The following is a 14713-nucleotide window of genomic DNA, read 5'->3' on the forward strand; positions in this document are numbered from 1 at the left end:
ACTATCAAATAAATTCTTGGATTACACTACTAAAACTTGAACTAGACTCACATAAACATCAAGTTACCATTAACTACACTTTGACTCATGTAGTGATTTGGCAATCTCTTAAACTCGACACCCATAAATGTCGAGATACCTAAATAAACGTATTTTGATAAATAATCTCTCGTCACATATATATTAATAAATAATAAAACAAAAAATTTGTGTACCAAAAAATTAAATATTAACATTTTAATACAAATTTTAAAAAATATATCAATTATGGTATTTTATTTAATTGAATAAAATTTTAGAAAAATAAATATTTGTATATTTTAATAAATATCAAGTCTGGTAATTTCTTAAAAACATTTTAGCAAAATATACAAAATTTAAAAACTAATTAAAATTTCACCATATTAATCGCATAGTTGACTATATGCTCTTCCTAAAACTTTGGTTCTAACATTTTCTACAGAAAATAAGAATAAAATAATAAACTTCAGTGAGTTTCAAAGTTTCATAGAGGATTTTGGATGAGAAAAAAAAGAGAAGGATGGGTATTTATAGGGTGGAAGTCGACTCCCATAGCTTTCGACTTCTATTGTACTTAATATATTAGTTGAATTAATTGTTAAATAGATTACACTTTACAGTTCCAGACATATGTAATGATGTGATCACTTTTTAAACTCTGTCGAGATAATTAAATAAACATATTTTGATAAATAATATATAAATAAATTCTATAATACCAAAGTAAAAAAGCAAAAAAAAAAAAGAATATGTGCAAAAAGAAGAAAAAGTAAATATTACCATCTAAATATAAATTTGAAAGAATATAAATTGAAAGTCGATTCGATTGGCATCGACATACCTCGTATTTTCTTGAAAGTTTAGAAAAATAAGTACTTGTATATCCAAATTCCAAGCACACAGTAAACTTTAGCTTCCAAACTTGTTTCGTTTCACAGTTCTTCCCCTTTCTTTTGTATTTTCTTTTCCATTTCTATTTTCTCTCTCCAAACACAGGACAATACGTCAAAATTGTTTTGAAGTAAAGGAAAGCTTTCCTTTTAGTCATCGCTACTCTGTTAGATCTCGATCTTGTACTCTTTCCATTCTCGGTCGTTTTTCTTCTAGCTCTAACATTACGGTTAGAAATTAAAAAATTATACATTTTCATTTGTTTTATCTAGGGTTTTTTTTTTTTACTGATTGATTGTAGATCAAGGATTTTATATTAATTATAGCTATTCTTGTTGGTTTTGGATTTCAGGTTTTCCATTTTTACTTTTCTCTCACCTCTTACTTCAACCGAGAATCATAATTGAGCTGATTCAGAAGTTCTATTTTTGGCAAGTTCCTTCTGACGGAGCCAGGTAACTGGGTTCTACTTGTTTCTTAGTTTTTTTTCTTTAATGAAATGCGTGGATTCATTAATTTAATGTAACTTTATATTTTATTTATTATTATTTTGTGCAGAGTAGTTCCTATTGCAGTTATTGCAGCATGTAATGTTGGAGTAATTTAGGAGAGAACTGTTAACTACAGTGCAATAAATGCAGTTTGGAATTTACTTTTTTTATTTTCAACTTATTTATGTCATCATCTCTGGCAAATAGGTTCTTGTTTTAATTCTTAAAAATTATTTATTATCCGCCTTCTGAATTAAGTGAAAGTTTTAATTTAACTTTCTAGAATTGGAAATGATTTTGCTGTTTTAAGAATATAATTGGAAGTTTACATTTATGTTTTCTGGATTTTAGTATTTAAATTCTATGAATAATTTTGTTTTCTATTAACTGTTTTTAGTCCTCCTGTATGTGGATGACTTTCTGTCATTTCGAATTTCGTCATCTGGAGAGAGTTGTGCTTGTATTATCCCAATAACTTTTGTTTTGATTTATAGATCTAGTATATTTCTATATGCTTATGCAATTATTATTTAACATTTGGATAAAGGAGTGCCGTGGTTGGTCCACTTTTAGCTTGTCGTGATGCATAAAGAGCATGTATAGGAACAAAATCAATGAATCTATGAGAGTTCGAGTGCAAGTATGAAAAAGTGAGAGGAAAAGGCGTTGCTTTTTTTTTTTTTTAAAATTATTTTTTGGTTCTATGTATCTTAATTTTGCGCGTCTTATATCTTTACTCTGGTTTCAGGTCTTGGACGGTTCTCACATGTTTCTAAGAATTTGTGTGTGATTACAAAGGGATGAGTCACACAAAAAATGAGAGGGAAGATGGAATGCTCTCAAAGAATCGGAAAGAATTGCCGTTGATTGATGATGGAAACTATGGAGATGCAGATGGGGGAGCTCTTCTGAAGAAAGGACCATGGACGTCTGCTGAAGATGCAATTTTGATTGACTATGTGAAGAAGCATGGAGAAGGCAACTGGAATGCTGTTCAGAAGCACTCTGGATTGTTTCGTTGTGGAAAAAGTTGCCGCTTACGTTGGGCAAATCACTTGAGGCCAAACTTGAAGAAAGGGGCATTTACACGAGAAGAAGAGCATCTGATTATTGAACTCCATGCAAAGATGGGAAATAAATGGGCTCGGATGGCTGCAAACGTAAGTGTGCTGTTCATTCACTGTGAATTTAGTTACTCTCATGATTGGTTGAATAAGAGAAATTTACTGAACATAAAATAAATTTAAGAAATACATTAATAAAAAGAAGCTAAATTTAAAAAAAGAATCAAAATCTGCCTGTAGAATTGTCTTTTAAGAAAAGAAAAATCTTTATTGCTATCACTGTATACTTTCATTCTATTATCTGTTTAGCACAAGTTACATGAAATATTAATAACATTCCTGATAGTTACATTTGTCTGTCTCATTCTATCCTATGTCTGACATGGGCATGTTCAATTTTTTTAAGGTTTTCCATCTATTTGGATGATCCTTAGAAAGCCATATCCTCGTATCAATGTCCATATCATTGTAGCATGTGTCTATCATTTTTCATACAGTTAACTAACTGAAGTTCTAAGATTTGCTTATTTGCTGACCATGGAATGCTGAAGTGCCCTAATGATGGTATCCTGGGTTTCCGGGAATCTAAATTGAGAAAGGAATTTGTAGTTTTTTGAGTAAAAATTTGTCAAGAGTCATAAGGAGCCTTCATGATAAGAGAATGTTATCCTTGTCCCAGGTGAAGTCATCTCCCAAGGTTATAAAAATCCAGGTCCTCGTCAATCTGTACCCTTCTTCCTCGTCCATTGCCCATATCCGGGTGCATTGCAAAGCCAAAATGGAAAGTAGTGAGAAAACCAAAATACAGTATTTAGTTCATGCCTTAAAGGATAACAAACCCCATTAGTAGCATATCTTTCTCAGTATTGTAAGATTTCTGCTAGCTGCAGAGCTATAGTGATTTATGCCTTCCAGAATTCTATGACAGATATTCCAACCTTGACAATGCTAAACGTCTGTGCAAATCATGATAATACATTCAGTTACAGTAATTTGTGTCTTGGAGATAAGCTTCTCTATGTTCTGCTATTCTTTGCAGTTGCCTGGTCGCACAGATAATGAGATAAAGAATTATTGGAATACCCGGATTAAGAGACGTCAACGTGCTGGATTACCTCTGTATCCTCCTGAAGTGTGCGTGCAAGCACTGAAGGAGAGCCATCGTACCAGTGCAATTAGTGGAGGGGATAAAGGAACTCATGACATCTTGCAGAACAACACCTATGAGATACCTGATGTCATATTTGACAGTTTAAAGGCCAATCAGAATGTCCTGCCTTATGTCCCTGAACTTCCTGATATATCTGCTAGCTGCATGATGATGAAAGTTCTAGGTTCTTCCCAGTATAGTAGTTTCATACCACCAGCAATTCATCGCCAGAAGCGTCTTCGAGAATCAGCTGCCTTTTCCCCTGGTTACACTGCTGCTGTTAAAAATGACTGCCCCTTGTTTGAGCAGTTTGAAGACAATATGTTCGACAAGGCTGCTCAACCCTTTGGGCAGTCTTTTCCATTTGAACCAGATCCTTTAACTAAAAAATCCCAGTCATTTAGTGCATTCCAAGGTAGCCATGCCCTTTCCCATGGCAATTTCTCTGCTTCAGAGCCCACTTTGGAGGCTGTGAAGTTGGAGCTCCCTTCACTCCAATATCCTGAAACTGAATTAGAAAACTGGGGCACGTTATCTTGCTCCTCATCTTTACTTGAGTCTATTGATGCTTTTATCCAGTCACCACAAACAACCAGCGGAGTGGTCTTGGATAGTCTTTCACCCCGTAATAGTGGCCTGCTGGATGCTTTACTCCATGAGGCAAAAACTCTAAGCTCTGCAAAGAACCATGCATCTGACAAGTCTTCAAATTCATCAACTCCCTGTGATATAGCAGAAAGGTCCAATTTCAACACTTGCGAGACAGAATGGGAAAATTATGGTGAGACTCTTTCTCCTATGTGTCATTCAGCAACTTCTTTCTTCAGTGAAAGTATCAGTGCAAGTGGCAGTTCATTGGATGAACAACCACCTGCTGAAACCTTTACTGGTGAGCACCTCTTTAATCTGGACTTTTTAAGGATGATATATGATTTATACTTTTCATGTTTGCATGAATTATCAAGCAACATGCTTAGTCATATCCCTTAGATTTTAGTGATGTTTAAACTATTTGCAATTTACATAGAATTTAGAAAAGAACAGCTCCCTATTTCATACCCTTGTTATTGACTCTTTTGTAGTCCTGCGTAATAACACTATATACATGTTCTGTTTTTTATTTGTCTTTCACCATTTTTATATCATGAAATTCCTTTTACTAATTCCAGGTATTTTATGATGGGAGTCCTTGAACTAATATTCCAAGTCTACTGGAAATGAGAATGAGACACGTTCAACTTTTTCAATTGTTTTGCTAGGGTTATTTATTTGAGTTTGGATTGTTTTTCAGAGCCTCATACAAAATCAGAATCATCGGATCATGTTTTGGCCCCAGAGGTGGAAAAAGAGGCTCCTATTTGGTCAGACGGTAGATGCCCTGATACTTTGTTTGCTTCAAATTGGCTCGAGCAGGGTTCTGGTTATGATAAGGACCAGACAATCATGATTGATGCCATAGCAACCCTTCTCGGTGATGATCTGAGTAGTGAGTACAGGAGCATGTTAGCCGGAACATCAGTTTCAAGTCAAGCGTGGGAACCCAGCTGGTGTGCATGGAATAACATGCCTGCTGTGTGTCAGATGACTGAACTTCCTTGAGATCTGGGACCTCAATTTTATGAACTTCTCTGAACCTTTTTGTATCATTCATTCCATGATTTGTGTTTGATGCGAATAGAACCTGATATACTGAAGGTCATTTCAGGTGAGACTATGAGACGAGTGTTTGGTTTGTTTTTCTTAACTGTTGGACGCATGTATGCAGATATAGAACTAAAAGGTAAAATAAATGCGTTCTAGGCTGTTATAATATTAGAATAACTGCGGAACACTCGTTCTTTGATTTTGATATTTGATGCTATTCAGGTGTGAGTGTCTAATATAGATATGTCTATATATTTGATAGACCAAGAACAAGTGTCAAACATAAACACTTGATAAAAAAATGACAAGTTGTTGGTCTTAACTCTTTTGTAGGAAACGCTGTTATTTTACAGCCAGATCTCAAAAACTCGTACAATCCTTGGATTGGCTTTTTTATTATTAATGTCTAATGCTTCTACGATTAAATATAAAATTATTTCTTAAACTTGTCCGATATTCGAATTTTTTTGTTTTAACCTTTATTTTTATTTTTATGTTTTCGTAATTAAATTGAAGTAGATATTTTCAAGAAAAAAAACATTGAATTAGATTAATAATAATCTACTATAATTTAAATTTTTCACATTTATTTTTACTTGATATGTAAAATTTTATGATTTATCTCAAAACAAATTCTCATTTTAACATTAGTTTAAATTGATATCAAAAATTTCCTTTCAATTAGAATTTCGATATATTTTAATGGTTTTGGGAATGTCTCTATTTTGATTTAATTTGTTAAGTAATTATAAATTATGATATATATTTACTAAAAATAAACACTTAAATTGATACACAATAATACATATTCGTAAACAAAACAGTACACTCGTTGTGCGATCTGAAGAAGTGACAATTGACTTCTTCCGTAGGCATATAAAATTAGTCTAAGATAGCAAAATGAATCCACTTTCTGAATTGCTCGATTTTCTTCTTATAATTTCCACCGTATTTATGCATGGAAGATGGTTATTACATATGAAATTAAAAAATTTCCATGTGTTTACATTTTAATAAATTAAACATAAAGATAAAAAAGCTGAGAAAACAGGTTAATTATTTTAGTAGGATTTCAAAGGGTTGTCCATCTTAAAATGTCAATCCGTTTTAAGCAAAAATATGATAAGACGATACAAAAACAAAAGAATTTTTAATTTTAAATAAAGTTTACAGAGCAATCTTAAAATCTGTTTAATATAATTATTAGTATTTTAATTTTAATTTTAATTTTAATTTTAATTTTGTTTTTAATTTATCAAAATATATTCAATTCCATGTGTACCCGTTACCTCACCAACATAAAGCGAATTGTAAAATAGAAAATCCAAGATGACAGGAATCCATTAGCTTAAGGACTAAATAGAAAATTTCAAAACGTGAAGGGATTGATTATGACAAAATAATAAGGGGACTAAATTCATGCAAAACAAACTGAGTTGCAGAATTTAACAAAAAATAACATCAAATAAAATCATTCCAGAAGTATAGCCTAGAATGAACAGATTTGGACAAACACTTGAATTTGAACATTCTATTCTTTTCAAGATGATCAAAAGGCTTCCAGCACTTGGAGATAACTTGAAAAACAGAGCAAAAAGAGAAAATCTAATACTTGATTTTCCACAAACAAGAAGAATGCGATCTTTCAACTGCATATCTTAATTCACATGATTCCTTACCTGTGATTCTGTGACAAAAGAACTTGGATCTCAACATCGACAGCAATGCTTTGTGCCTTGACTGCTTTCTCTTTAACACCTCGATGAACGCAGTTAATCCCAGCCATTCAACTTCATTCCTCACCACTTTATGCTTATGATCCCAACACAATCCGGAATTCAATCCACCCAAAGCCATTTGTTTCTCTATCAGCCTGTGCATGTGCCTAGATATGGCAAAAGCATAATTGGCAAAGCTAGAGTTTTTTTCATGAGGAAACCAAAAATGTGAATGATGAGGAACTTAATCCAGTACCTGAAGGACTTTAGGATGATTTTCAGACAATATTGCCTGCGAGGTCGGAAAAAGTCTGATAATTCAGAGACATAACAATGGAACTTCATTGCACTCAACAGAAAAGCTTGATAGATGTTCAATCTGACAACAGATGCGGAATTGATACTTGAATCAAAGAATATGGAATGGCATTTTGGTCTCATGAAGCTGAACAGCTTATGCTTTAGATGATTGCCCGGTTGTCCTGTCTGTCGGACAGTGAGAGTGCAACTTAAATGCTTACCTAAATACCTGTTAATAAACAAAGATTTAACATATCATTCGGGAAACATTATTTGCACACTTCTGTTGGGATATGGATATGGTTCCAACACAGATATGCTATATATTTTGAAGATCGGAACTACATATCAATGTCCAAATATGCACGAGTCATGAATCCTTCAAAGGAATTGAAGAGTCAAGAGTAGCATAAATAAACATTTGCAATGTTCAATGATGATTTTTAGAATGCACATCTAGAGCAATGAATCTAACAAAGTATTACTTACTACAGCAGCAAAACAATCATCAAGATGAAGCAAACTGACCTTGTATAATCACCCAGAATTTCTAAAGTGCTGGAGTTTATAAGCAACCCACTCCACGGAACAAACAAGGTACTATCATCACCTGTAAAAGCCCTATTTGATAAAATCCCAGATTGATGTTCAATGTCAAAGTTTAGACAGAATTTTTCCTGATTCATGTAGCAGTTGTAATCCGGAAATCCTTGACGGAACATGGACAAAATGCTACTAGCCTGCTCTTTCGAAGTTGATATGAAAAGAAAATCATCAACAAATCTTAGAAGCAAATAAGTAGGGGGAAAGATCACTGGATCCTCACTAGAATTCCGAGCATCCATGGAATCAAAAGGGCTTGAGGACAAAGTTTCAGCAGAATGTTCAAGAGGTTTTTCAAGATATGGAAAGATCACATGCTTCTCCATATGCCCATAATATAATGAGCAAAGCAGAGTGGACAAGATACTTCCTTGAGGTATCCCCAACTTTTGCAAATAAAACTTCTTATCCAATTGAAGCACATTGCATTTCAAAAGCTGATACAGGTTAGAGAATAGATGTTCCTTTAAAAGCGCTGTGAATATCCCCTGAACGCATTTCCACAAAGCAAGTCCAAGCACCAAAAAAAAGGGTCAGGATAAGAATTATATAGACATACAAATTGCATTATAAACTTTCCTTAAAATAATTGTATCAGTCCCTTCTCAAGTAGGAACATGGAATATGTTCTCCCATAGATGTTGGAAGTTGGTGTGAGAGTTTCTAGCACCAAAATATTCAATAGAACAAAGAGGAAAGATTCAAAAGGAATAAAATATAAAAGCCCCATTGAGGAAACCAGAAAACATACCTGATTAACGACAACACCAGACAATGAGCGGCATGAGACAGAAGATACTAAGTTTGTAAAACCCAGGTTGACAGTCTCATCCACCAACATGAGACTCTGACGAACCAACAAACGGTTTTTTAACCACACAATTTCACGATTTTGTTGTAAGATATATTTTTTTTCCACTATGACATCTTCCATCATCCTAAGCAGTTTATCTTGATCAACTGAATCAAATGCCTTGGAAACATCAGCAGCTACAATAAATACACCAGGCATAGTTGATGCATTCTTTAGAGTGATTATAAAAGGATGTAACTTCGTATAGACATCTTTATAATCAAACACCGTTGACCCTAACTTCTCAGGTTCTTTCAGCAGTAAACCTTTTAGAATTGCATGTACGCCACGAAGTACAGAGTTTGGCGACTTAACACACTTGGACTTGAATATTCTTGATCGAGCTTTTGAACTTTTGCGCATCCAAGAACATCGAAATTTTGAGGATTTTTCCTGCAGCATTTTTGAGGATGCATTGAGATTTGCCAACAATCTAACTCCATTTTGTTTTGGACAAAGCCTCAGCCTCGAGAAACCAAAAGGTCTTTTTCTTATTATAGCTCTAACAGCAGCCTCATCCATTTCAAGATAATTTCGACCTTTCAAGCAACTAACAGCATCATCTATGAACTCCTGCCAAACAGGTTTGCGATAATAAAAAACATCAAGTTTCCCACACTCACCTTCTGTGACATAGAAGTTGGCTTGCACCAATGGCACCACTAGAGATGAAAAAAACCATAAAATCCAGTTGACAAGTAGTTCACGCTTAATATCATGTTCGCTACAAATTGCTTCACCAAATTTCAACTCTGAACCATTCTTCGGCACCCGACCGTTATCCGATAAAAAGGGGAAATCTAAGGATTTCAACTGATGCATGCATTGCATTACTGAGAACTTCTCAAATCTTCTCAACCGAATAAATCTGAAAATATTTCTCTTTAGCAATCTCCAATTAGAAGGAGCTCCTAGCAATTCTGGAGGAACCAAACTTCTACAAACAGCCCACAAAAATTCAAGTACCTGACTCTTTAAGCAATAAGGCCTGGTTGACTCGAGCTCTGCATTATCCGTTTCTGGAGTATTATGGTTTTCTTTGGCAACACCACCACAGGATCGCTTGATCCCTCTTTTGTCCATTATGCTTCTCTGGAATAGAAATCATAGTCAACTTTTACTTGTCTCGCAAGCTCTCTAATTTAAATCGAAAAAAAAAAAAAAAAAAGACAAACTGAAATTTACATACAACTTCAACATCAGATGCATGCAATAGCACCAAGCAAGGCTTGAAAATAGCATCAGACAGAACATACAGTTAAACAAATCAAATGATTGCTCTTGCAACTTCAAATACTTTACATGAATTTCACAGGCCATACTAACCTCAACTATTGTTCTAGACTTTCCAGCCTTTTGATCCAAAGATGGTAAGGGACAATACTTCTCCAACAATTTTAAGTGATTGCAACGCCTAGCTCTGCGTATGAGCATCTTCAGCAACTTGATAAATTTGTGATACCTGGGAACCAAATATACAAAAACCATACTATAGAATCTCTTTACCACATGATTGATGGTCTAAATACAATTTTTAACATACTTTCATATATTTTGCAAGGTTTAACTTCGAAATAATTAACAAGGGCCACACTGATTTGAATGCAAATAATTAATAGTGATTTAGCTTTCACATACAATTTTTACCTTACCCATTCCTGCAGTGTTCATATGCATAGTCAAAAGACAGATCTGTATATCATCAGAAAAATTTCTAGCATTGTTGATCTATTCAGTTGTAAACCTACTAGCATATAGGTTATGTACAGTAATGAATACTTACTCCGCAGCACGTAATAATAAGACATGGTATTATAAAGCCAACAACAACCTACTTTAGCAATTCCAGAAAAGACAATGCTTATTGCAAATCACTCCTAAACAATAACATAAAATAATATAAAATTGAAACCCTAGAGTAATAAAATTTGTAATATGTAACTTACAGGCAAGAAGATCCTTTGAGACGACATTCAACATTGTGGGAGCATGAAACCGATTGACTGCTTACATTTGCACCAGTGAAGCCAAAAATATTCTCCATGAGACACTTTGAGCTTGAAAAGTTTGGTACCAAGGTATTTAGTATATCTTTGGAATATTAAGGTTACCTTAAAGAAAATTGCCGGATAAAAACTACCTTAAAGAAAATTGAAGGAAAAAGTAAGACTCTTGATCTCTCAAAATCTATCAAGGATACGTCCTTCTGGAAGAACAGATGAAGAACATTCCATGTTATAGAACATTGATTGCCTGCTAATCTCAATTGAATTCGAGACTTTGCGGGGAGCTTTTAGCATCAAGTAACAGGAACATGGAACTGCTGCCTGCATAAGAAAATAAAAGAAACTGTGAAGGCCATATGCAAATGTCAGTCGAGGCAATATATTCTGTTTTATCTATTTATTTTGATTTAATAAGATGTCTTACAATATATTTTGTTTTATATGTTTATTATGATTTAATAAGATGTCTTCATAATTCTCGAAGTAGTGCCACTTGACTTGTGACATCAAAGTCAATTTTGAATTTATAATTAGTATAGATGCAACGTGTGATTTTCACAAATTTAAGCCATCAGTTTTAATATTGGAGGTTACAGATATCACTTCTAAGCAAGTCACAGAAGAAAAACCATCGAAATCCTTGATCTACAACCTACTACATTTTCCTCTACAAAAGATTGTTAAGAATTCCGGTAGGATCTAAACTTTGCTCAATCCAAATACTACAATCTCTTTCTAAACAAAATATACTAGCAGTAAAGATTCTTTCTTACATAGTATACACACTATGGCATCCATGATTCTACAAATAAACTGCATTAGCATTAATCAAACAACTATACAGTTAAACATAGTTATGGGGTTAAAACAAATAACCAACCTGATTGGGGTTGGAGAGGCACACAAGACTCCCAGATAAGCAATCTTCATAAAAGCAAAAGATTCTGGAGATTGACTCCTCTTTGGATTCTGGAATGCTGTGTAGTCGGTGCCTCTTGTCACGTTTCCATTTAAATGGTCTTGAAAATGGTTTTTGCTTCTCTGCAGTCTGAATTGAACTTCCTTGAAATTCTCCTTTGGAAAGAGATTTGCTACCATAAGTTCGTTTCCTTTTCCTTCCTGCTCATGAGAAAACATCTGACGTAAGGAACTGTGGTCACCAAGTCCAATCAAAATTTTGCAAGTGAGAACAAAACCAATAGGCAACAAGGCAAAACCAATAAAATATTTCATCTTTAAATTAATTTGCAAAGCTTTAAAATAAAGGGAGTGTTAAAAAATAGCATGCAGTGATAGTGAAACATTAACGTGACAGTACCATTAAAGAGAGCAACTGAGAGGAAAAGAACAAAGGATAGATCAAATTCTATCGGGTCTGACTCATACTGATATCAAAGAATGACTCCAGTATCTAATGGTTGAACAGAACCAAGTTCTGACGATCAATGACTCTTGACCAGTATATCATGTTCCATTGATGTCCCAACTAAAGTCCATTCTTTTGGGTGCAAATAACAAGACGTTTATATTTCTTCAAAAGCCTATATATTTTGATTTTAAAAAAGGAGGAACCAGGATAAATCAAGGCAAGGATACAAGTCATAGAATCAACTTACAGCTACAAGCATACAAAAACTTGAAGAATGTGGTACACAATGCACCCTACAATAATTAGCTCACTTTAAAATGTCCATGCACATTCTTAGGGCCAAACATCTCCCACAAACTGGACACCATAAGCAGAGTGTGCACGATAGTAGTCTTTCAGCATATAACAGAATACCTTGCATGACCAACGAACTTTTTATCACAATTTTATTTTATTAATAGCAAAAAAATCCGAAAGAAGCACATTAAGGAAGGAAATTGTTATCATTGTAATGCAACTTCAAAGTATTAAAATCAGACTTAAAAAGTAAATTCGACAAAAATAACAATAGCGGTAATAAATTATCATAATTACTTTATCTTTCCATCGAGTAACAATATTTATTCAGTTAAGCAGGCAAATGTTCACATTGTGATACAATATATAGAAATCGAAGTACATCCATCTAGCAGTGTATTTGTGTTTCAGGACTTTGTGATGCTGCACAATTTGAAAGGACACAATAGAACCAGAACTTAACAGGCATTAATATTTATGCAGCTTAGCAGCTGCATTCACATTGTAGCTTACTGTATTGGAACCTTTTTTCTTCATCCATCATGTAACGTTTACATGATTTTGATTCTTACAGTGCTTCTGGTTGGGACATAAATGCATCCATATTATGGGTAGAGATAAGACCACTTTCCTAATATTTGTTTTATGAAAGGAAACTGAATTAAGCTTTGCAAAGGAATTCAAATAACAAAAGTATTATATTATTTTTATTTATATGCACAAGCATACATTATTTCAACCAATCATCTATGATACTCAGGACTTTAATGTGAGTGTTGGACATAGATAAGTGTCCGAAAAAAGTATGTTGATTTGTTTTGCAAGTTTTTTCCCCGTATTTGAATGGTCTTTGAAGGGCCATATCCTCGTACCAATGAGAAGTTGAAGCTACATAGTATTGCATACCAGATTGAGGATTTTTCACTTCCTTCGACTTCTTGCGGAAATAATTGACAGGAGAACCTGCAACTTGGAGGTGTTTCTTGTCAGAAATGGGCACAAATATTGTTGTATGCCACAGTAGATGAAACATGCACTTATCCCCAACCTGCAAATACTCAACAATTGTCAAGAAGAAAAAAGAAAGGATTTAATATACCAAGAACACAGCTATTTGACATGCTTGACGGTTAACAAACGGAAACATTTGCGAAACTTCGACATACCCTTTCATGGAGAATACCCCAAGCTGAAGAAGTCAAAAGCTCGACAATGTGGCTTGAATTAGTATGCTGTTTCGTCAAATACAAAAAGTTTTCCACAAACAATCATGGAGGAGAAAAGGAAATGCTCCAATGAATAATATAACTTTCATGACAGACAAATTTACTAATACAGGTTCTAAAAGTACTTGCTCTAGTCTAATCATATACGGTTCACAAGCACTTAGTTTGTAAATATAGTCACAACCCTGCAAAGATCAAATACTGTATATGAAAAAGAAAACCGTTCGTACAAAATAATCATCAAAATATAATAGCAAAAAACTTGCCTTGTTAAAACCAGAACATATTACATTAGAAGCCGTGAGTCTTAGAGATGACATCATCTCAACAACCCTTACGACAAGCTGAAACCCAAAAAAAGAACCTGTAAAAAAGGATCTTCGTTGAAGCAAAAATGAGACATTTTTAAAAGCAGAAACCAAACCTTTTCCTGAGTCCAACGTTTATCGGGATAAAAGTCAATAAAAGGGGCATCTTCATTAACAACAACAAAACAATCATTGAGAAGATTGACGTAATCCAAAGGGTCGTCGGGTCGAATAAGAAAAGACATGGGATCTTCACAGCATCGAAGACAAGAACGACCTTCGCAACGGCCGCAAGTAAAGGGAGGCGAAGGCCGAGGGATTATAAAAGCTATGGTTTTGGCTAAGTTTCTGGCATCGTTTTTGAAGATTTGCCATAAAACCATTGGGGCTTTCCAGCTTCGTTTTCTCTTCCTCGCCATTTTCGTTGTTGAGAGAGAGGAGAGAGAAAAGGCAGTTTTAGGTGTGTTTTAATTTGAGTTTGTATTGTTTGTATAAACAAAAGCAGACATGGTATGTTTTCCCGCGCTCTGCCTTTAGGCTTTAGGTCGGCATAGGCATAGGTATAGGGTGAAGCAAGTCAAGGACTCTGAGGCTTTTTGGCATTTTTTACAGTGTAATAATTACTGACACAGTTGATGGACTCCTCAGGCTGCCTTGGCTCTTTGATTCAAAACTGCTTTAACAAAAAATTACTTTTAAAAATTGGTTAAAAGGTGCTATAAAATAATTTTATATATAGAAATTAAAAATTAGTTAAATTAATTATATTTAA

At 34.2% G+C, this 14713-nt stretch overlaps 2 protein-coding genes across 6 annotated transcripts; one reads left to right on the forward strand and one right to left on the reverse strand.

Moving 5' to 3' along the window:
• The first annotated feature begins 627 nt into the window (after nt 1-627).
• On the forward strand, nt 628-5438 carry LOC108457924 (transcription factor MYB33-like). Of its 5 annotated transcripts, none has more exons than XM_017757136.2 (5): nt 628-1141; nt 1265-1367; nt 2152-2563; nt 3507-4506; nt 4909-5438. In XM_017757136.2, the coding sequence occupies exons 3-5, from the start codon at nt 2204-2206 to the stop codon at nt 5214-5216; spliced, it is 1668 nt and encodes a 555-aa protein (XP_017612625.1). In that variant the 5' UTR covers nt 628-1141; nt 1265-1367; nt 2152-2203; the 3' UTR covers nt 5217-5438. The 5 variants fall into 5 exon arrangements, with proteins under 5 accessions (XP_017612625.1, XP_017612628.1, XP_052883273.1 ...); XM_017757139.2 differs by having other exon boundaries at nt 629-1141; nt 3507-4398; XM_017757138.2 differs by lacking the exons at nt 628-1141; nt 1265-1367 and adding an exon at nt 1795-2053.
• Nucleotides 5439-6628: 1190 nt separating this feature from the next.
• On the reverse strand, nt 6629-14589 carry LOC108458479 (telomerase reverse transcriptase). The gene is made up of 13 exons (XM_053027058.1): nt 14058-14589; nt 13900-13977; nt 13574-13639; nt 13164-13455; nt 11622-11860; nt 10936-11062; nt 10682-10826; nt 10062-10197; nt 8634-9827; nt 7808-8370; nt 7236-7508; nt 6941-7146; nt 6629-6838 (listed from the first exon to the last, which is right to left on the reverse strand). Exons 1-13 carry the CDS (start codon nt 14358-14360, stop codon nt 6723-6725), a joined length of 3738 nt encoding a protein of 1245 aa, XP_052883018.1. The 5' UTR covers nt 14361-14589; the 3' UTR covers nt 6629-6722.
• Between the last annotated feature and the right edge of the window lie 124 nt (nt 14590-14713).

The sequence above is a fragment of the Gossypium arboreum genome, chromosome 4 (assembly GCF_025698485.1).
Source record: "Gossypium arboreum isolate Shixiya-1 chromosome 4, ASM2569848v2, whole genome shotgun sequence".
In the NCBI taxonomy this organism is placed as follows: Eukaryota; Viridiplantae; Streptophyta; class Magnoliopsida; order Malvales; family Malvaceae; genus Gossypium; species Gossypium arboreum.